The sequence below is a fragment of the Poecilia reticulata genome, linkage group LG10 (genome assembly GCF_000633615.1).
Source record: "Poecilia reticulata strain Guanapo linkage group LG10, Guppy_female_1.0+MT, whole genome shotgun sequence".
Taxonomy (NCBI): domain Eukaryota; kingdom Metazoa; phylum Chordata; class Actinopteri; order Cyprinodontiformes; family Poeciliidae; genus Poecilia; species Poecilia reticulata.
Genome location: NC_024340.1, coordinates 11,296,565 through 11,317,840, shown reverse-complemented (window position 1 = coordinate 11,317,840; position 21,276 = coordinate 11,296,565). Strand labels below are relative to the sequence as shown.

At 39.0% G+C, this 21,276-nt stretch overlaps 3 protein-coding genes across 10 annotated transcripts in view; 2 read left to right on the top strand and 1 right to left on the bottom strand.

The window, feature by feature from the left end:
* The first annotated feature begins 1,630 nt into the window (after window positions 1–1,630).
* Window positions 1,631–3,512, top strand: higd2a (HIG1 hypoxia inducible domain family, member 2A). The gene is made up of 2 exons (XM_008419941.2): window positions 1,631–1,974; window positions 3,045–3,512. The coding sequence occupies exons 1-2, from the start codon at window positions 1,788–1,790 to the stop codon at window positions 3,209–3,211; spliced, it is 354 nt and encodes a 117-aa protein (XP_008418163.1). The 5' UTR covers window positions 1,631–1,787; the 3' UTR covers window positions 3,212–3,512.
* A 492-nt stretch (window positions 3,513–4,004) lies between these two features.
* cltb (clathrin, light chain B) lies at window positions 4,005–10,144 on the bottom strand. Of its 6 annotated transcripts, none has more exons than XM_008419936.1 (7): window positions 9,718–10,144; window positions 8,360–8,394; window positions 8,137–8,254; window positions 7,916–8,027; window positions 7,591–7,611; window positions 7,086–7,139; window positions 4,005–5,144 (listed from the first exon to the last, which is right to left on the bottom strand). In XM_008419936.1, the coding sequence occupies exons 1-7, from the start codon at window positions 9,872–9,874 to the stop codon at window positions 4,973–4,975; spliced, it is 669 nt and encodes a 222-aa protein (XP_008418158.1). In that variant the 5' UTR covers window positions 9,875–10,144; the 3' UTR covers window positions 4,005–4,972. The 6 variants fall into 6 exon arrangements, with proteins under 6 accessions (XP_008418158.1, XP_008418157.1, XP_008418160.1 ...); XM_008419935.1 differs by having other exon boundaries at window positions 8,360–8,404; window positions 9,719–10,144; XM_008419938.1 differs by lacking the exon at window positions 7,591–7,611.
* A 1,726-nt stretch (window positions 10,145–11,870) lies between these two features.
* pdlim7 (PDZ and LIM domain 7) overlaps window positions 11,871–21,276 on the top strand; it is a 39,514-nt gene continuing 30,108 nt past the window's right edge. The window contains exons 1-2 of one of the 3 annotated variants that reach the window (XM_017307191.1): window positions 11,871–12,046; window positions 15,712–15,810. In XM_017307191.1, coding sequence (XP_017162680.1) covers window positions 15,715–15,810 — 96 coding nt within the window. In that variant the 5' untranslated portion in view covers window positions 11,871–12,046; window positions 15,712–15,714. Of the gene's footprint in view, window positions 12,047–13,642; window positions 13,747–15,711; window positions 15,811–21,276 lie in introns of those variants that run through there. The other 2 variants (XM_017307189.1, XM_017307190.1) reach the window with 2 other exon arrangements.

The window sequence follows — 21,276 nt, the reverse complement described above, 5'->3', positions numbered from 1 at the left end:
CTGAGCTGAAGCATTCACTCCAGTAACAAAAATAGTCAAATCCAGTTTACTCAAAATAACGTAGTCTTGTACTTTTCTCAGGCCAAACATGTACATTACTCACATTACCTGATTTGATTAAACAATTTAGTGAGACTTGAGTAAAGCATACAAACCTAATTTAAGTAAGAATAGGTATAGCCTTTTAGAGTGTTCTAGGCACAACCAAGATACAACCTCAAGCTCCCAGGCCTCTGGTAGAGGACCGAGCTCAGATGATGAGAGAGAGAGAAAGAGAGAGAGAGAGACCACCTGCAGAGGGTGAGAAGGGAATTATATATATATAGAAGGTATGTTCATACAGATAATAGTATATGAAGCCATCCATTACAGCTACAAAGTAATATTGTGTGACTGCAGCGAAACACACTGTTTTATTATGGCATTAATGTTGTGTTGTAGTTGTATGACATCTATAATAAGAGTTTGCTATAGACATAAATATACTTTTTATTGTGGCCAAGCAGCTAGATAAAAGTTTTTTTTTCATCAGACAAGGTGAATTTGCCCTTCATGATACTTTAATCCACACATACAACCCAATGCCTGTTCGTTCTCTTTTTCTGTGAGAGCTTTACTTTTAACATTTTCTTAAAATGAAGCTCCTGCAGTCCCCATTTCTCCTAATCTGTGTGGTTTGTCCTGTGAAGCCCAAGCAACTGGGTCCCCTGTGGGCCTCTCACTGCATCCAAACTCCATAATGGTGAGCCAAAACCTGAGGAGGCAAAGGTGATGAAACATCCCTGCCAGGCCGAAAGAGCATCACAGTTTCCATAGGAACGGATCTAAAAGCAATTATGCATGACTCGCAGAACGAAGCACGATGAGACATCGTTTAGGACTTGTTCTCAAAATTCCACCGCAGACATTTAGATTGTGCTTCTCCTTTAACTTCTTCATTTTTCATTGTTTCTTCCTCCTTCACATTCCCCCACTCAACAGATGTCATAGTTTTAAATACGCTTTGGTCAATTGATCTCATTTCTACGTTATGATGGGGGGCGACGCATCCTTTGATCAGCCAGCTTGTCTGATGGGATCGGTGTTGAAAAAGGGGAAAAGGATGATGAGGAGGGCCGGAAAGCCTAAACGATGTGTTTAAGGGAAGGTTGGGAGGCGAGGGAGGAAAATTATAATTTGGGCGAGGAAGTCCAAGTCTTTGTTCATGGACAGGCCCCAAAAATAATAAAGAGATCGCTTATTGGGTGTAGAACAATAGGTTCCTGCCATGCCTTTAATGGGCAGGCCCCAAACATTCATGTCTGTGGTGTATATTGACTACCAGTGGTAAACAGGATTGGAGTTGTACGATACTGCCATCTGGCGGTGGGTGTTGGTGTAAATTTAGCCATAACATGTCTCTACATGTTTTTTGTAGGTAGTTTAGGGGAAAAAAAAGTGTGAGTATTATAATTTTTAATCCGTAGCCGGTCTGGTAGCATCGAGAAAAAAAAAAAAAAAATCATGGCCACGACAATGACTCGTGACGTGGGAGCTACTTAACGCTACGACATTTTTCCCAGATATCACCAGGCGGGCTCCATACTTTAAAAATTAATGTCCGCTTAAAAATAACTTTATTTGTAAGCCACGGTATGGGATTGGTACTTGGAAAGGGCAAGGAAGAGATGTTACTATCGATGACCTTCCCTTGTTTTCCTTCTTGATAAACAACCAGACTTTTATTGTGAAACTGTCGGAAAGTGCAGCCGGAAGTGCTTTTATTTAGTCAGCGATCCAGTACTGTCATGGCGGCGGCAGCAACTCCAGCGGTTCCCGATCAAGCGCCTAAAATGCAGGCACCGGGGCAGGTGCCGTTTGACCCGTCTCAGGCCCCGGTTATCGAAGGCTTCACCCCAATAACGCTGGCCAAAAATGAGAGCTTTAAGGAAAAGTTCATGAGGAAAACCAAGGAAAATCCTTTCGTCCCGATAGGTGAGTTATACAAACAAGACACTGCAGACGGATGTTAGACAAGTGTACTACGCTATGTCCTCTATTATCGGCTGGTGTAATTATTTCCCATTACATACGTTAATATGACAGTGCAACCTTGAAGTGTAAAGTGCGGTAGTTGAAACAAGAAAACCCCAGTAAGTCACAAAACTTAGAAAACTATAAATTAATATTTCAGTGCAACTTTTTGGTAATGATACCGTTAGTAGGGACACTTTACTCCCGTAACTTTTTTGTGCTAACACACGGTAATGGTTGGATGATTAGGAAGGAATACTAATCAGAGGTAAAAAGACCTGACTGTACCTTCGACCTTACATGTATTTGACGTGTCCGTGACATGTTTATTCGAAAATTATGATTGCTTTTTATTCTTCCTGAAGCAAAGTTGCACTATTAAAACATTTTGTTTAGCTAAGCCATTTTTATGTCTATATGTAGTTTTTTGCCTTTCCCATTTTATTTTCCCAAACATACAAAATGTTTTAAAATTTATTTTGTCCTTTGAACTAAAGTCTTGAGGAGGTACAAACATGTATCTCTAGCTACACAATATGTGTAGCTAGAGATACATGCAGTATTACATGTAGTATTTAGACACAGAGATACAATATAGTATCTCTGTGTGGTATATGCATATCTGTTGGCTGCTGTATTTCCAGTGTTATGAACTTGCATTTTCCCACTAGCTAGTGGGCTAGATGGTCACACTGAACACAAATAACATTGCTTAAAAATACTGAAGGCCACAGTCATGAAAGCACAGATGAGAACAAGAAAGCAGGAAATAGTTATTTATCATAACTGATTGCAGGATTAATCAATATTATTGCCTATGGAAGATTTTCTAATATTGTGAAGGTGTAATCTTTGTGTATTTCTTTGGAATTCTATGTGATGGACCAACATCGTGGTGGAAAAAGATAGCCTTCTAGCAATCCTTGAACACACCAGCCCTGCAGTGAAACATGATTCTGGCATTGTCAATACAGATATTTTATTTATTTATATTTATATATTTAATTTCTCCCGTCCTTTATGTTCTTCAGGTTGTGCGGCAACAGCCGGAGCGCTGATATATGGTCTTCGCGCCTTCCACCAAGGAAAAACCAGACAGTCCCAGCTGTTGATGAGGGGTCGTATTTTTGCTCAAGGCTTCACCGTAGTCGCCATCATCGTTGGCATCTTTGCCACATCGTTGAAACCCAAGCAGTGAAAACGAAATCTCGCGCTTCTTGAAAGTGTCCATTCACTCTGGACTCAGACCAGATCCATTGTTGAAATGGCCTCTGAATAACTGAATGATGTGTAATATAGCCAACATTGTTCAGTTACACATCCTATTTATAGTTTGTTTTTTTTAAAGAAAAATATTGAACTGCCCATTTGTTAAAAATCGGCTGTGCGGAACAGCAAAGTGGTGTCCGCTCAAGTAAGCAAATGGGAAATTGGTTTAATAGCGCTAAGACTTTTCAACTTTGCATTAAATGTTTCTTCTGTTGATAACATTAGCCATATTTGTGTTGTTTTTTATTATTCTGCGTGGAAAAAGCGTCTTTCTGGGAGGATCTTTAAAATGATGCCGTCAAAGTCTTCTTGGGACTTTTATCTGAAACCACATCTAGAGTTATAAGTGCTGTGAGAAAATATTCGCCCTTTTGCAAAATCAAACAAGGAGCTCGTTACCAATCCTGACTGATTGCTGACGAAGGATTTCAGCCATTTGATTTGGGTATGTTAGAGGAAAGCAGCTCTACAACTGGATATTGGCAACCCTGATGTAAATGTTTGAGTTTTACTTAAAACATTCAGATATTGGGAGGGGGGGAAGCAAAAACAGGGAATTGCTGGGGCAAGTACTTTTTCACAGCACATTAGGAATGTAAAGGCACTTTAACATTCACAAATGGATCTGAAACCTTTCTGTACGGTTGGAGATTTTACCTTCATCTTTATGCCCTACATTCTAAATAAATCCCCAAAAGAAAGGTGTGACAATATGCAAGGGATTCTGGGCTACACATGACTTTATTCAAGTGATCATCTCCAAGGTTTATGAAATGGCAACAAGCTCAGCAGGAGAATATTTGAAGTTAAATTAAGTGATCTGCAGATTCCACCCGTTTTTAATTTTCCGCGTCCCTTTAAACATTCGGCGTTTTGTTCATTTCCAAATAGGCAACATGTGAACAATGCAGACATCACTGTTGAAATGAATACCTGTATTTAACGTTTTGTGTGCTGGTGTAACACAAAGATGGAGAGAAAGATAAGTGAAACAAAAAAAGTGCACATTTTAATTTCTAAATTCAGACTGTAGCAGATGTCTTTGGTTGTGAGTCTTACCTTTTTTTTCTTTTTTTTTTTGCAAAGTAAAAAAAAAAAAAAAGCCTCATCAGTGAGAAAACTATCTGGCTTAATACTCTAAGCGAGATCAGAAAGGCCACAAGCGTATGTCTGTGAAATAAAACAAAACATGTTTGCTACCTAGAACCAAAGTAATTAGTGATTTCATGCCAAATAAAACGTGAACATTTGTGATTCATGGTTATAAATTGATGAGAGGCATAAATGGATACAATCTAGTTTGCATTTAGTAAGCATCTGACCAAAATGTTAATTTAAAGAATGAATAAAAACTAGGCATTCAAAAATATTGATAGAAACAAAGTTGGCCTAAAAATTATAAGTTAAAGAGGGGGGGGGAAAAAACCCATTTACTTACAGTAACAGTATTTTCTTCAGTATAGTGACATTAAAGCAGACACTAGAAAGGTGTAACAGAGCAGTCCGTCTTCTCACAGCAGCCTCAGGTTAAGTATATCAATATATAGGCATCAAGAAAGGCAGGAAGTTTTAAAAGGTTTTTAACATGTCAGGGAATTCTTTTGGAAAAGGAACTAAAATCATTTGGATACAACGTGTCGCTAAAACCGAAAAGGCGATGTTGCCGAGAACATTCTCCGAAGCGCTCCGGCTAGCGGACTAAAGGTGTCTGTTTTAGAGAGATGAGAACGGAGCGCATTCGGGAGACATCCTTCGCCTGCTTGCTGGTTTTGGGATTGAAGTCGCACAGGCGCGCCACTCGTTCCCACTCGGATCCAGGGCTGTCGCCGTCAGTCTCCGCCAGGAAGGCCTCCTCGGACGCTCTGTGGGACGCAGCCAGAGGGAGAGAAAATTAGATGGTGTGTGGGGAAGAGGGTGAAAAGCGGCTCACCTACTGAGCTTTGTCACACGATGCAAGCTACAACCACTGACGTCTTTACATACGGCGCCTTGCAGAAGTATTCGTAACGCTTGAATTTTTCATATTTCATAACATTGCAACTTTACTTGGATTTTAAAGGAGAAGGGTGCAAAGATTATTGAAATGTTTGGCCAGCAAATATCTGAATAGTGTGGCATGTTTGGATTAAATCTCCTTTATTCTTATTCTTAGATATTCATCCGGAGTGCTTCGACTAGGGTTACTAGGGTAGAGGAGAGACAGTCTGCGGTGGCGGCGGCGTGTCGGTTGGTCTGTGTTACCCAGAAAGCAGTTGGGCACAATTTTGCAACACCAAAACCGTGAGTGAAACAATGACTGGGGCAGACTACTATATAAAGTACTCGGGGACCCTTGTCCCGTATAGGTTCAATACGGGACGGGTGGCAACAGTAGTGTCTATTCTATGCGCCCTATAATCCGGTACACCTTATAGTGCGGAAAATACGGTAGTAAAAAAATATCAGTGTAACAATCTTAATATAGAGTTTTATTATAAATCTAGAATTACATGGTGGCAGCATTTTGTTAGGCAAGTTCTGATTTGTTCTTTTTTGTAGACTTCTGTTCATAATTTTTGTTTTGATCGAGTCGTTTTTGGATGCTTTGTAGCAGGAAGAATTTCTGCCCTTACTTTTTAACTTTCGGACGGATGTTGTGTAACCATGGCAACAAAGCATCGTCTTTAACCACTGGGACCAGCCGATTAGCACCTCGAAAGCTCAAATAATTACTTGAGAGCAGAAGAAGGACGTTTTGATCGATGGAAGAGATAACTTGAACGTCTCTGCCTGGCACTCTAATCGTACGGACAGACAGAAATTTACAGTCGGAGCAGCAAAAAACAAGATGGATTAGCAGTGCGTGGCAAACACTGATGGTGTCATCTAGGGCATGTTACTGTGAAATACTTTGTTGAATACCAAACTGTAATGACATGCAACTCTCACACAGCAACAGTGTTCAGTCAGAGGTTTCTTCAGATTAGTTGCAAGACTGACTGCTACCTGAGGTTCTTCCTGCCTGCAGCATCGCCATGCACGACAACTCTTTTGAAGACAAGATACAACATTTAATTTCCTTTTGGGGTAGACAAACACCACCGTGAAGACCAACAAACACAGCAGTGGAGTCACAGATGAAGCCGTTTAAAATTGGCTAGAGATAACGATAATCTCCCAAGCTTTGGACAAACAAACGGCGCTGTTAAACTCACAAAAACTTGGCTGTCCAAGAAAAGCTTTAATCAGGGAAACAAACAATACTTCCAATCTGCTCTGGAGGAGCAGCAGAGATTCACAATCTGTTGACAGGCAACTAAGTTGTTTCTTCCGGGATTTTGTTCATTTCCTCGTCTTACTTCACATATCAAATTTTATGTATTTTTAAAATATGTTCTTTTATTTGTATTTGTCTCGTAACTTGTTTTTCCTTTAATATTCTTTTTTATGATTGTACACTCCTCTGGTCAGTTCTGTTTTAAATGTGCTTTAGATGTAACGTTTTGAAGCAAAATATAGTTCTGACTGAATACAAAGGCAAGCCACACTTAAAAACAACTAAACACGTTTAAGGTTGCAATGTGACAAAATGTGAAGAAGTGTAAGGAGTGTGAATACTTTGTGCTACTCACTTAGTGCTACTCATCGTGCACTTTACTTTTCCCTTTTTGTTTTGAGATGCACTGCAAAGATCTGAACGCAAAAAATAAAATAAAAACATCTACTGAAATCTGACTACGAGCCAAAGSTTGCAGGGAGGCATGCATCAGGTAAAAGGGCGGCAGAGCGTACAACATTAGAAAGCACAAGAACTCTAAACGTACACAAAGCCTATAACATCAGAGTTGGGCTGTTTGTAGAAAGCCTTGTCAGCAATCCTAGTGCACAGGCAAGGCCCAGAAAGCAGGAAAAAGAAGGAGAGAGGAGAACAGTTTTAGTAAACAAACAAACAAACAAACAACAAGCAGAGCAATGTTAGGCTGCGATTTATAAGCGCTGAGAGAAAGTTTTGATGAGTGGGGGGAAAAGGATGGAGGAGAGTTTTAAAAGGTCCAAAACAAATCTGCCAGGAGTCAACAAGCTGAGAAGATTCAAACACCCTTGGGGTGGTATTTTGGATGAAAAATGGGCTCTCTGCTCCTTGGAATCTGAAAAAAATTAACTTCCTGGAATTTTTTTTTGGTTCCAGGCATTTTTTTTTTTTTTTACTTTAACGGGACAGTTCCGGATTAATATCTCATCAGAGGATTATTTCTCAGGGCTCTGGGAAAAAAAAAACAAACAAAAAAAAACAAAAAAACACTACAGCTAACAGATGCAGAGTGATACCGTGCCAGACTTGGACAGAGTCTGTTGGAAAGTGGTGAGAAAAGATCTAGTTAGCCTGAACGAGAAAAGGAAAGGCTACAACACATGTGAAAACATAGAAACCAAGAGTTTTTTTTGGCAGTAGCAAAACAGTTCTTAAAAAAAAAAGAAGTAAAATAGAGCTATTAATAAAATATTTAACATTCAACTGTTTTTTTTTTTAATAATCTTGCCTCAAAAATGGACTATTAAATCTGAATAAACCATATTTACTGTAGTGATCGGCATACGCTTGTCTACAAGAACATCTCTATGTGCAAACGGGTGAAGTGTTGCCCTTTCTCACCTGTTGTTGGCCTTATTCTTCTCCATCTGCTCGTTTTGGTGGACATGCCAGTCCTCCAGCTCCTTCTTGGCCTTCTCTCTCCACTCTGCCTCCGCTGCCTTGGAAGCCGAGTCTTAATACAGGGTGAAACAACCCAAAAAAAAGAAGAAAAGCGTCATGTTTTATGCACGAGTTCAAAACTGTCATACTACTGAGAACCAAAAGTAATCATCTTTTGCTACCTAATGCTTCGAGGCGAGCCTTCTGCTCCTCCTTCCACTTGCGCAAACTTTCTGGTTCTTGCCTCTGAATGTCCACCTGGGCAATGGCTGCATAGCTGTCTGTTGGGCCATTAGACTCCTTTCGATCAAATAACAAACAATCATAAATCCATTACCGCTTCCAATGTTGCTATTTAGATAGGATTCAGGTGAACCACACGCTCACGAACAGGAAGAACCTCACCTGGAAAAAGTCTCCGTTCACCGTCGCAGGCTCCTCTTCAAAGTCGTCAAGCATAACGATTAGAGACACACACACATTTAAAGTTAAACACAGTTTCTAGGAGTTTTTCCCAGTAATCCCGTCGTCTCCTCTGCTGTAACTTCACCGACTGAATGTTCTTAACCGTCACTGGTCTTGAAACTGTTAAGATCTTAGAAATGCTGCCACACCTGTTTGGGCGCTGCTGTCGTCTCTGTTGCTTCGCTGGCAAACGAGACAGGATTTTCTCGTTTGCCAGCGAAATTTTTAAATTTTATTTAAAAATTTAAATAAAATTTTTATTTAAATTTTTTAAATAAAAAAATTTAAAAAAATCAAGATCTGTGACGTGTCTGATTCTGAGACTTATGTTTTCATGCCTTGGGAAAAAAAAAGGAGATCGTTTTGTGATTGAACCCATTCATGCATAATGGTTTTATCTGATTTTTCTGAAGTCTAAACAAAGTGAAGAGAACATGTTTTTATGCATTTACAGACTGAAAAATGTGGGAGTACTCAGTGCTGCTGCGTTAAATTATGAAATTTGAATTATTTTTTTAACATCACGTTCACATTGCTGTCATTTAAATGCACAAACATAATGAAAGATTAAAAGGTTTTATTTGAAATTGAAAACATGGCGTCAGAAACGACGATTTTATTTACAAGCTCTCAGCCAATAATCCAAAAAAGGCTTTTTCAGACATGCAAAAATGGCTTTTTAAAAGCAGGACCATTTTTAAAGGAACTCTCTTAGCTACTTATATAATTGCGTTTTAGTTCACTTCAGCTTATATCCAACAACAAAACTTTGTGGGATAAAACATTACAATGATCCTCCTAACATTTGTGCGTCAATCATCTTTAGATTTTACTTTCAATTGAGTTTAGATAACATTGCATTTTTTTGTAATGTTATCACGGGTTAAAAAAACTGCGTGTTATATTTATGTATTGATTAAAATTTTTTTACCAATTGATAATTTTATGAATGTATGCTTCGTTGTGTTTGTGGGTCGCCCTAAAACCCTCAGAATAAAGCTTATTCAAATATAAACCGCGCGGAGCAGGTGAGCTAAACAAACATACTCCTGGCTATGTACTATGCTAAAAAGCTAACGCTTTGTCAGTTGTTTTATCAAGAGATGCATCTTCTTCGTAATCTAAAATCATTTACACCTCCTTACTACATTAGCCAGTTGTGTTACTACGCACCTATGTAGGTGTGGCCTTTTATCTTAAACTTACATCATTTCGTAACAGCTGCCATAAAGCAGATTAGCCAGTCTGCTCATTAGCCTGCTAGCATCAAGCGGACGTTAGTTCTACTCCAAACTTACCATAGTTTGCTGTCTGAGAAGGCTGCACGTCGTCCGCTCCTTCCAGCACCCCGAACCCTTCTCCGTCATTCTCGATCCCCGCAATCTCACTTTCCTGTTGGGCCAGGAAAGCCGCCGCAGGATCTTCCTCGGTCAGGTGCGCCCCGTTGTCGGCCATAGTACACAAAAAAGTGCAAGTTTAACTGAGGCTAGTTGGTTTAGCTAGCTGACGCTGAAGCCACACACACAAAAAATAAAAGAACAGTTCTGTTGTATTAAAAAAAATTTTTAACTCGTTGCCCTTGCTTCCGTTTCAAAAACGCTACAGGAGCTAATGGAGACAGCAACTAAGCTATCTACAACCAACAATAAAGGCTTCAATGTAAGGCCCTCACTGGTGATTCATGATTTCTCCACTTGTTCGTCCACTGTGATGATAGAAGAAGGGCAGCACCCCGAGGGTACCACCGCTGTTTTGTTAGCCTTTGTCTGCATCTGCTGGCTGAACTAGGAACTGCAGGACGAGGGTTCGATATCAGATATATAACCAAATATTAAACTTAACTTGTCGTGTTTGGTATTTCTTTACACTTACACACACACACACACACCAAGGAACGGTACTAGCTTCAATAATAGGAGAAAATATGGAAACACTCTGCCACCATATTGCCCCCTCTTAGGTAAATTTGGTATTAAACAGAACTCAGCTTCACCACAAAGAACACTACTTCCACAGTGAAACACAGTGGTGGCAGCATCATGCTCTTGGCTTGCTTCTTTCTTCAGAGGACTGGACTTATTCTAGAAACCTAAAAGTGTTTTGTATTATTATTATTGTTACCTTAACCACTCTGGAAATTGGAGACCACACATGATCTCGTACTTGTTAAATATATAACAATGTGTTACTGTTTAAGACCTTGTTAAATAGTCACTTCCCTTAACTCTGCAACAAAGTTAGATTATACAGCACTCCCTTTGAAATATAGCTAAAGATAAATGTAACTTAAATAAGAATCTCAAGGTTGTACTTAATATGTAAATGAGGTTACACATAATGACACTGAGTGCTCTTTAATACAGTTTATTATGTACCACTAGCTGAAAATATACAACACAGTGGACTCACAAGAAAAGCACCCAGAGAGGGTGGTGAAAATATCACAAAATAGCTTTACTGAATCGATAGAGAAGCTCACAGTGGAAGGATATTGCTGGTCTCTCTGGTCAGCAGGGTGAGGTCTCAGTGCAAGCAGTGAGTCAGACTCTGAGCATTCAAATTCAGAAAATACTTCATTAGTTCAAAAGGGGAAATAAAGTATTTTGTAACTTATGTTATCTCAGGTTCTTCGAAGCTTCCAATTGAAAACAATATTGTTGTAAAACAACCTCACGAAGAGAGTTGTTCATAATAATTGACATAACTGACATCACACAACCACATAGGAACTGTGAAAAGTATTCTGGACTTTAAATCTCTTCTTGCTCACTGAATTGCTTACATACTGTTGCTGCTCTCATGTTGATCAATTTGCATAAAGTTTAACTGGCTGAGCTATAAAGCAGATCTCTACAGCTCCTCCACAGTTCCCACTAGCTTCTTGGCTATTTCTCTGACTAATGCCCTCCTAACTCAGCCATTTGGTTCGCAGTTATACCATACAGTTTTAATTTTTAGATGATATTTTGATTTTTCACTAATGCTTTCTTTCTGCCAAATCTCTGAGGCCTCTGTATAAAATTTTTATTAAATCATACACATGCACTCTATTTAATCTTTAGAAGGGATCTATTAAAGCAACTGGCTGCAATGGATTTTATTCAGGGACAACGTGATGAAGGAGTTCGAAACAGATGCTTGTCAAATTTTACTTGTTTCTAAAAGATGTTGAAAACTATCTTGCTTTAATTAGTATGCGTAAATAGACTGAAGTTTGTGTTTGTAATATAGCTGGCCTCTGAATGTATTTCCGGTTTTCTCCCTCCACACATTTGGTCAATAATTAAAGCCAGCTTTATGTGTTGATAAAAAATTTTTTGTCACAAAACATATCTGGTTTTACAATGGGAGAGCTGCGATAGCCTCTGAACAGTGAACGAGCTGACATGCGCGCGCCCAACGAGCCCAAACCACGTGACATGTGACGTCACAGACTGGTCCTGCTGGAAAGACTTTGAGGGAATAAATTTGTGCCTCAACAGGAGGGAGACTCGCTGCGGCTTCTTGACCTCCGCTCTGAGGAAAACTACAAAGTTAGGACTGACTTTGCTCTTTATCGCTCGCAACTCTTATAACTCGCTATGTCCGGCGAACAGAAGGAGCCACAAGAGGTAAGCTAATTCAAAGGTCTGTATTTGGTGTCTTGTGTACGACGTAACTTTTAAACTAACTTTTTGTCGCAGTGTTAGTAACTGTGCGGGGTGTGTTGTGCTGTCTAATGAGCTTTTATGGCTTTGCCTGGTTGTTCTTCAAGACGTTTTGCAGCTTTTTGGATTTTTTTTTTACGTACAACTTCCTGTACTTTTGTGAGTGTAAACTTCTGAGTCTGCACAGCATGATCTTTAATTAGCACTTCTCTTAAAACCATTTGAAACGTAGCTATATAAACTCCCTGTATAGGAGAACCCCCCCCCACCCCCCCAAAACAAAACAAGTTCCCCACATAATGTAACATTTTGTTTTAGGATAATATGTTGCAAATATTAGGTTATGATTTTCAGTAATTCAACATTAGCTGGATGATTCATTTCCCAGCTTTACCTTCACAAGGTTGCATTTAATAAACATTGAAGCTTTAAACGGTGATTAACAACCAAATGATCATTTTGCTATGTGGTGGCCTCACAAGCGAAATGTGACCTCTGTTACCAGGATGTTGCTGTTGAAGCCATCTGTGCTGCTGATACACATTGTCTCGAAATGCCAACCTCGAGTTTTTGCAACTAAAACATATGCTGATGCAGTCTAGAATTTAATCATGCACAAGTGAATAAACAATTAGAAGTCTTGAAATTAGAGATGCACCAAACGAATAGGCCAGAGATTTACATGAGCCATTCTTTTCTTGATCAGTGATCAGCATAACAAATTCAAACTAAAACCAAACAACAAAATCCAAACTTTTATGAAACCATCTGCATCAAAATTAACGGCTCTCATTTATGATTTGGTTTGTAAAAGTGACATTATGCACTGTTTTGAGTTTAATAAATTGGATTGGACTGCTCTATGTCTGTAGATGAATTACATTGACTTCTGTTATAAAGTGCCCCAAAAGGACACTTTATAACACAGTAAATTCATTGTACTGTAATGCATTAATAGAGATAATCTTGTATTTTGTTTATATTCTTTTGAAATCAGAATTGCTATCTCTATCAGTCTTCAAGACGTTTTTCTTTTTTATTCACGTGAAAAGTCTGATCGGTGCCTTTCTACCCGAAATTATTGCTGCTTGCATGTTTTACTTGTATTAAGCCTCCAGCTTTCTATTTACACTACAAGGACTCATGTTAAATGATCTGTTTTTATTATTATTGTTAAGTTATCTGTGAGCAGACGGCTGCTTCACTTCTCAATCATCCCACGCTGGCCCTGTTGCTTTAAGAAGTTGAAATGTAATTGCCGGTTTATTTGTAATACATCTTGTTCCTTTGGAGAAGAATGCACTCTCTCATTAGTTTTATTTAACTCGTGGCTGTCTGCCGGTTTTCAAGTGTAGTTTCAGAAGAAAGGCGGAGAAGAAGTCTATGTAGAGGCCCTTGGCCAAAATTTCAAGGCAGTTGACGTTACCTCTCCCGGTCCTCCTCCAGCAACCCTCCTCACCCTCCTTCTCCCTGTGACTCATGTGGGTGTTGGGCTGAAATAGTTTGGTGTAGTTTTACATTCCTTATATAGCCTCTGAGGATTGAGCAGAGACTAAGGCTCGTCTGTGTCATACGCAGCATCAGGGGTAGGCACAGTCTCCTCGCTGAGGCACAGTCAGATCACTGACTCCCCAGCTTTTCTCTCAGGTTTGGGCTACCAGCTGGCCCCTCACGGATAAGGTAAGTTGCCATGGCGCTCTCTTGGCTGGATAGACATGTGTCAGGAAGAATGATCACACCTGGTAAGCCTGCGGAAGAGAAGGAAGAGGACTAAGTGTAGGGGTGCCTGCTCAGAGATCACAGAGGGAGCCAATGTCTGAAAGCTGGCTTTAATTCTTAAAATGTCTGTCGTCTTGGGTTTATTTTTGTTGCATTTTAGAAGTAAGATCTAAAGAGTTCTTCATTTTTACATTTTAATGTACAAAATGTACCGGTAAGGTTAAACGGCTTAGCAGGTTGAGAGGTTAAAGACGAGCAGCCAGTGTTTGATGACGTTTCGTGACATTTACGAGTTACCTATTTTCATCCCAAAAACGAGGGTTGATTGATGTGTTGGCCAAAGGTGCACAAATTGATTAGCTGGAGAGCGAAACAGGATCATTTTTTTTTTGGTTGGAAAATTCATTAAACACATCAAAGCTAATTACTCATTAGCATGTACTTTGATGCACATTTTGACTTTAATAAAATATCCTCTAAAGGTTTAGGATATATTAATTGATATATAAAGACTTTATTATAATTCCTGGATTTTTTTTTGTTGGACTCAAAATGATCACCTCTAACAAATAACCTATACAGAACATATTTCTCTTGTTTGCTGTAGACTGAAACTTGTTGAAAATGGTGAGAGTATGATGTCACAGAGCCTTATTGGACAGGAAAAGCTGAATTTTATTCTCCATGAAATGTGTTACGCCAGTAGTTTTTATGTTGCAGTAAAAACCTTTTCAAATTCCAAAGTGATATTTCACATGAAAGTTTTCCATGTGAAAGCTCGGGCACATGGTATGGCTTTCTGACAGAATAACTCATACGTGTATGGGAATTTTCCTAAAAGTTGGAACAATGTTTTGAGCATCTTGTTGCGTAAGAGTTGGGACAAGTTGTAGTTGAAAGTTAGAAAGCCAGTGTGATTTGCTCAGTTTTGAAGTTACTGACCATGTCAATCAGCACACATCTAAATAGTTTTTCTCCTCATTTTAGAAACTCAAATAAATAATTAAATCTGCCATATTTCTGTTAAAGACAGAAAGACCAGAAATTTGAATTGACCAATTTTCCCTTGGTCAGTTCATGTGTGAAAGATTAGTTTCATTTCACCAAATTTATCAAAACTAAGAATCTCTATAATTTTATGAAAACATAAACCAACAACAGGTTTTCTTTTATTTATAAAAATGCACATTTTTTGCAGAGATAGGTTTAGTTATCTTTTAATTTTACCAGCATGGCTCTTTTTGGAGTGACCCAGACTTTGACAGATAATCAATGGAGAGAGCTAAATGTTAGTTAAGAAGACCTTCCAATCTCAAAGACTTGGAGCTTATCACTGATTATTGATAAATAATTTGAGACATTTATATATATAAAAAAACATAAAAGGCATAAAACCCCCCACCCCAATATATTACTGTATTATCTACTGAGCTTTGCTTGTCTCCTTACCCATCGTAAACAAATTTCTTGGTTAAGTAAAAATGTCAAAGAAAATCAGTGATGTAAAGAAATAATTTGGAGCTTAAATGAATGATGTGATGCATTGATGGGGTTCATCTTCTAATGCTTTTGTTTTCTGTAATAACCAGTTTCTCTGTCAAAGAATCGGGTCAGAGCTAAAAGTACAATGGAAACTGGAAAAGCCAAAAACTTCATCATGCGTTCGATTTAGTTCTTTATTGTCAGACATTTTTTTTCTCCTATAGTTACCCATTCAAAAGTTTTGACAGTTTATGTGAAAAAAAAGTTATGTAATTTTTTTTTTTCTGTTCTTTCCTTCTTTGCCTGAAATATTAGTTTTAGAAAGAAAACTCCCACAGTCGACAGCAAAGACATTTGGAGAAAGCAGGAAAGGATGCGTGACCTTGTAAAACTTTTCCTGGTTTTCTTGCTAATTTCAACATTTCCTCTCCTCTCTTCCTCAAGGCTATGAACATGTACTCTGTTACCCTCAGCGGCCCAGCGCCGTGGGGCTTCAGGCTGCAGGGAGGCAAAGACTTCAGCATGCCACTCACTGTGTCAAGGGTAAGAAACAAGCTCTTCTCTGTGTTTGTGTTCATTAAGGTTTCAGGAATTTGCTTGATGTTTTGCATTGAGGATTGCTCTCGTCAGCCTTTTATGGTTTTCCCTGAGCTCCAGTTTGAATTTGTGGCTAAATAACAAAAAACTTTCAGTGAGAAACACCTTCCTGGTATACAGAGAGCACAGGAATATCCTGTCTCACTCTCACAATGGGTATTGTCTGCAGACGGTGCTTCAGTTTTATGAGCTTTTGCACGACTGGTATGTACTGATCACACAAACACACTGTCATTTGTCCCAAAATGCTTCGTACGCTCCATGTTGGGATACAACCATTCTTCAGAATTAAGTTTCAGATAAACTATGCTTATGCTGATGAGAGCAGCAACTGCTTTCCAGGCCTTATAAGTGCACTGCTGCTTTGCCTGACAAAGGTACAGGCTCGATCTTGCAGTCACGCATGAACGCACTCACATAAAATAATTCCACGGTTGCAGCCAACTAGTTCATACACAGATCTGGCTCTCCTTAGCACACTGGGATTGTTACATTGTTCCCTTAAAAGTTAAGATAATGCATAAACATCACGGCTGACTGACGTTTATTACTTTATCAGCTTCGTTCAGGATGTGCTGTTTCCTTTTACAAAGATAATTTGAAGGCACATCATATGCGGAAGCTTTGCCTCTCTTAATCCAAACAGAACACCAATTAAAGGCAGAGTGGTCAAATGCAGTTAATGTTTTTATTTTGCAGAATAGAGTCTGCATCGCATTGCGGGTAGAATCTCACCGAGGCGGGTACGTTTAGGGTGATGTAATCCCTTGATGATGGCAGCAGGTATCACCCTTCGTGTCAGCACATGTCCTGTATTTTCTCAGCTCATCTCGATAAGAAACCTCATGTTCTTCTTTTGGTTTCAGCCAGCAGAGTTTCTTCCATAAGCACAAGCAGTTGGAGGAATGGCTTTACACAAAAGATGCATTTTTCTAGCAGATTATAGATGATTGCTTAGGGGAATTTCAGTCTAGACAAGCGGGGTTTACTTCTGGGGTGAATATCAATGAGGTTGTCTGTTAAACACCGTCAAATACGCCTAACATATGTCTGGAGGCTAGTTTTCCACTGTTCATGGTTATTGCACAAAGAGAAAGCTGTATTCCTAATCTTGGAGTTCTGATATTCTTATTTCGTCAGTGCCGTGCTTGTTTAGGCGCTATGGTCCACCGCAAAAAATGTCCGTGTATCTCTAACCTTTTCACATTTGTCACTTTAAAATCTTAATGCGTTTTATTGTAATTTGTATTATGGGTCAACACAAAGTGTCATTTAATAAAGATGGTTTTGAAAATTCCTAGATAAACTAAGCCCCCTTTACCTTGCTATCCAAAATAAAATCCAGTGCCACCAATTGCAGTCAGAGCTTACCTGATTTGTAAACAGTCTAATCTCTACATAAAGCCAACTGTTCAGTGAAGATTAGGAGGGAAAACACACAAAAACCAAGGAACCAAGGCAGATCAGGAATAAACAATGGATAAAAGGAAGGTTATAAAATGTTTAAAAAAAAAAAACTCAGAGCATCTCACAAAGTTTCAGTCCATTATCTGAAAAGACGATGGCAAGTGTCCGGCACGACTACAAGCCTGCTAACTGACTGTTGAGCTGAGCGAGAAAAGGATCAATCAGGACACAGCAAATATGCAGAAGAAACCTGAGTTATCTTTGCTGAGAAAAGACTCAGGTTGAATTTTCTGTCCAAAATGTGTGACAGAAAACTAGCACAGCATTGAACTATCCTCCTATCCTCACAGTGACACACGGTGGAGGCCAGGTTGTACTGTGCAGAGACTTTTCCTTAGCTGGGAACCTGGTAGTGCTATTTACAAGTTATAGATTTACTAAGGTGGTAGGGAGATTCTCCTAAATGCTTGCAGTAAAACTAGATTCTCCAAAATACTGACTCAAAAGCTCTGAAAGAGGAAAGAATACTTTTATTAAGGCAGCCTATGAACATCCAGCATGCATGTCTCCTTTGCCTGACTTGGGGACATTTGACTCTCATTTTGGCTTTCAAGAAAGAACAAACAATGAAGTCTTGGTCAAGAGAGAGTGAAACTTAGCTACACAGGATTTCTCCGTAACAGGAAGAGATCTAGCTTTTACTTGAAGAGTTTCCATTAGATAAATCCAGTGGGTGGTCCATTTCTTTTCTTCACAGCTTGTTGCTGATAACAATCTAAAGCAAGTCTGTAGAAAACGATGAACACGTGGAGGGAAATGACAAAAGACTTTTCGTTTCTCAGTGAGGCAATGAGACTGCAGGCAATAACTCCTGAAAGATCAGTGTGTCTGTTTTTTGTGCATATTAGAAGATGATTTGCTCTGCTTGAGACTGGATATAAAAGATGGAAGATTACAAAACAGAGTATCACTTTTTATTTTATAATTTAGACTCCAATTGATGCGCCGCAAATTGAACCTCTGATTAACTTTTCATTGATCTGGAAAGTTTGTGTATTTCTCACTTGTCACCTCTCAATTGTGAGTGGGTTCAGGAGTTTCTGAGCTCTTCAATCGCTTGTATTTCCTTCCTTGGTCTCTGTGCCGACCGAGCTTGTGCTTTCTCAGCATTCCAGACATTTTTCTCATATCCACCCTGCCGCTGCCAACAGGCAATCCTGTTGTCTCCCTTCTGCGTCTGTCTTCACCACTCACTTCTCCCATCCATATGACGAACTCCCCCAGTCTCAAAGGAATTGTCTCCAAGTGCGATCAGAGGAATGAAGACCATAATTTTTAAGTGGATGCGAATGGAAAAGGAAAGCTGAGATTTTGAGCTTAGCAGGATGGGTTCTCATCCATCAGCTGTAAAAACGTACACCACGTTTCACTGACTGGAGTGACAGCTTTTCCAATGAAAGCAGACAGAATGTTTTATTTATGTTAAACTGCAAACTGCCTTCTCCAGATGTGTATGAGCAATCTCTGTCCTGGACTTTATTGCTAAGCAATAAGGTTTTGTTTAATTCTGGTGCCAAATATAACACAAAAAGCTCTTTAAGGACACCTCGTGACACCAGTAACGGACAAGTCATTTTCTTGATAGTGAAGCTGGATGTTGTTCATTTTTAATAAGAATGGAGAATTAAGTATTGCTTAGGATTCACAGGAATTCACTGGCAATGTGCCTCTGCATTTTTCTGGACGTTAATACGTTTGTGTATCAGACGCTGAGAAAACAATGTTAAACACTCGTAATTATCCAGTCAGTTTACAAGAGGAGATGATATTCAAAATTAGGTTCACATCGGCCTGAGACTCGATTTTGAAAAGATTTTTAAGACATTGATTCCCTTTAAAAAAAAAAAATCAAGTACAGATTTCACAAAAGTGAAAATTAATTTTAAGATATCTGTTACAAAGTGATGGAGTGGCTAGTAGCACTGTTGTCTTCCACTAAGAAGTTTCTGGGTTTGAATCCTGGCTTTTGAGGTCTTTCTGACTAGAGTTTGCATTTTCTCTCAATACATGCATGGATTCTCTCCAGGTACTCCAGTTTCCTTCAACAGATTTATTTATTCCTTCAAGTTCAGTCATTTCATATAGCCATCAAATGTCTATATCCACATATTCTGTTCACCAGGTTGTTTTCAGAAAACCCCTCAGTCAGGGTTCAAACCTGGGACCTCCTGCTTGTAAGGCAACGGTGCTAACCGCTGATCTACCATTACAAATTTGACCCTATAATTGCCCTGAGAAGTGAGTGTGTTTATATACACATACACACTTGTCTTGTGTGTGTGTGTCTATCTTGACCAGTTATACTGCCGACCAGTGTGGTGTTTAGGTCTTTATTGAACTATAAAAATAATGATAAAGCAATACAACTCCTTCTTTATTCTATTTTGTGATTAAAAGTTTGTATTCATAATTTATAGACCAAAAGTATATTAACTAACAATTAGCAAAACTTTATTATAATTACAGTAAATATAATCTATTCTATACTAAAATTCAAAAGTGATGGTTATGTTATGAGGAACAGAGGCATTATAGTCAAACRGTTGCAATGTTTTATTGCTCAATAGAAATAACAGTGATAAAGAGAGGCTTTTAAATTCAGCAAGGGAGACAAAGACATGGCCTATCAAGCATTTTGAGCAGTCTCCATTATTAAGGCATTTTCACAAGATGGAGAAGATTACGTTTCTGCTGAAACATCTTTGCACTTCTGAACAGTTCTGCAAATGGGGTTTGTAGATTTTGTGTTGCTTGTTGAGTCTTTCTTTCTTGTTTAGTTGTAGTCCATAATGTCCCACAATATCTAAGTTTAGTTTATTGGCAATGTTTGAAAGTGAACTTCATTACTTATAACATAATTTTCAACTCGTACTGAAAATGATGCTATCTTATATTGTTTCTGAAACACTCTTGTGATACGGGGATTTTAACACACCCAATTTAATCCACTCCTCGAGTAATTTTTTTCCCCTTATCCATTTTCTTTTCCTCTTCCTTTTTTTCCGTGCAAATTTCCAGAAACTTTTGTGACTTTAGAAATGAAGACATTTGCATTACTTTATGTCTCATCACATTTGTTGGAATATTCCATATGAAGAGAATTGGCATGAAGGTGTAGAAAGTGAAGCTGCTTCGGTTAAGTCTGTCCCTTCTGATTAGAGAAGTTTTACCACATTTCTGCTCCAGATCCCATGCCATCGCAATTCAGTAAACATTATGATAACCCCACATAACTTGTGAGCACCATCTGGTTTCTATCAACAAACACATGCCACCCCACTGACTTCAAAGTTTTGGAGAAAATTGCCAATGATGTCACAGCAATAAACGGGTGGAGAGATGTTAAAAATGCCTCCCCAGTCCACATCTACAGCTGTCATTAAGTCTTATGATTCTGTTTCCCTGGGTTTCTGTCTTAACTTGAAGACCATCTGTTGCTTCATTATCGGTGCGCTCTTTTTCTCACACTTGCAAAAGCTGTGAGAAAGGAGGCGTTGTTAGAGGGCATTAATAATTAATTTTGTAACATGCATTGGTCTCGGAGGCCTTCGTTGTTGTCGGATATGTCCAACATACGTGTTGTGTTTTAAGGTGAGTTGGTGGGAGGTGTTCCTCTGCAGTCATTATGGGGGGCAGCAGGGGAGATTGCATACTTGCAGGTTTGGTTTTCCATTTCTCAGAGTGATATTTATGGCTTTGCATCAGCTGTGCTGCGAGTGATGTAAGGACAGACGGTCTCTTAGCCCCCAAATAGCCATGGAAAGAATAAAATTGCGATGGTACATAGCTACCCAGCCTGTATATCACCAGCGGTTTGATAAACCTTGGTGCATTATTAACCAAAACGAGCTGAGAATACGTATGAGGCTTTGGCTTGCCTCAAGGAATGTACTTCAAAGGTGAATTTAGCGTGATGCATCCTGAAAGGTTGGCTCAAGCTTTGAA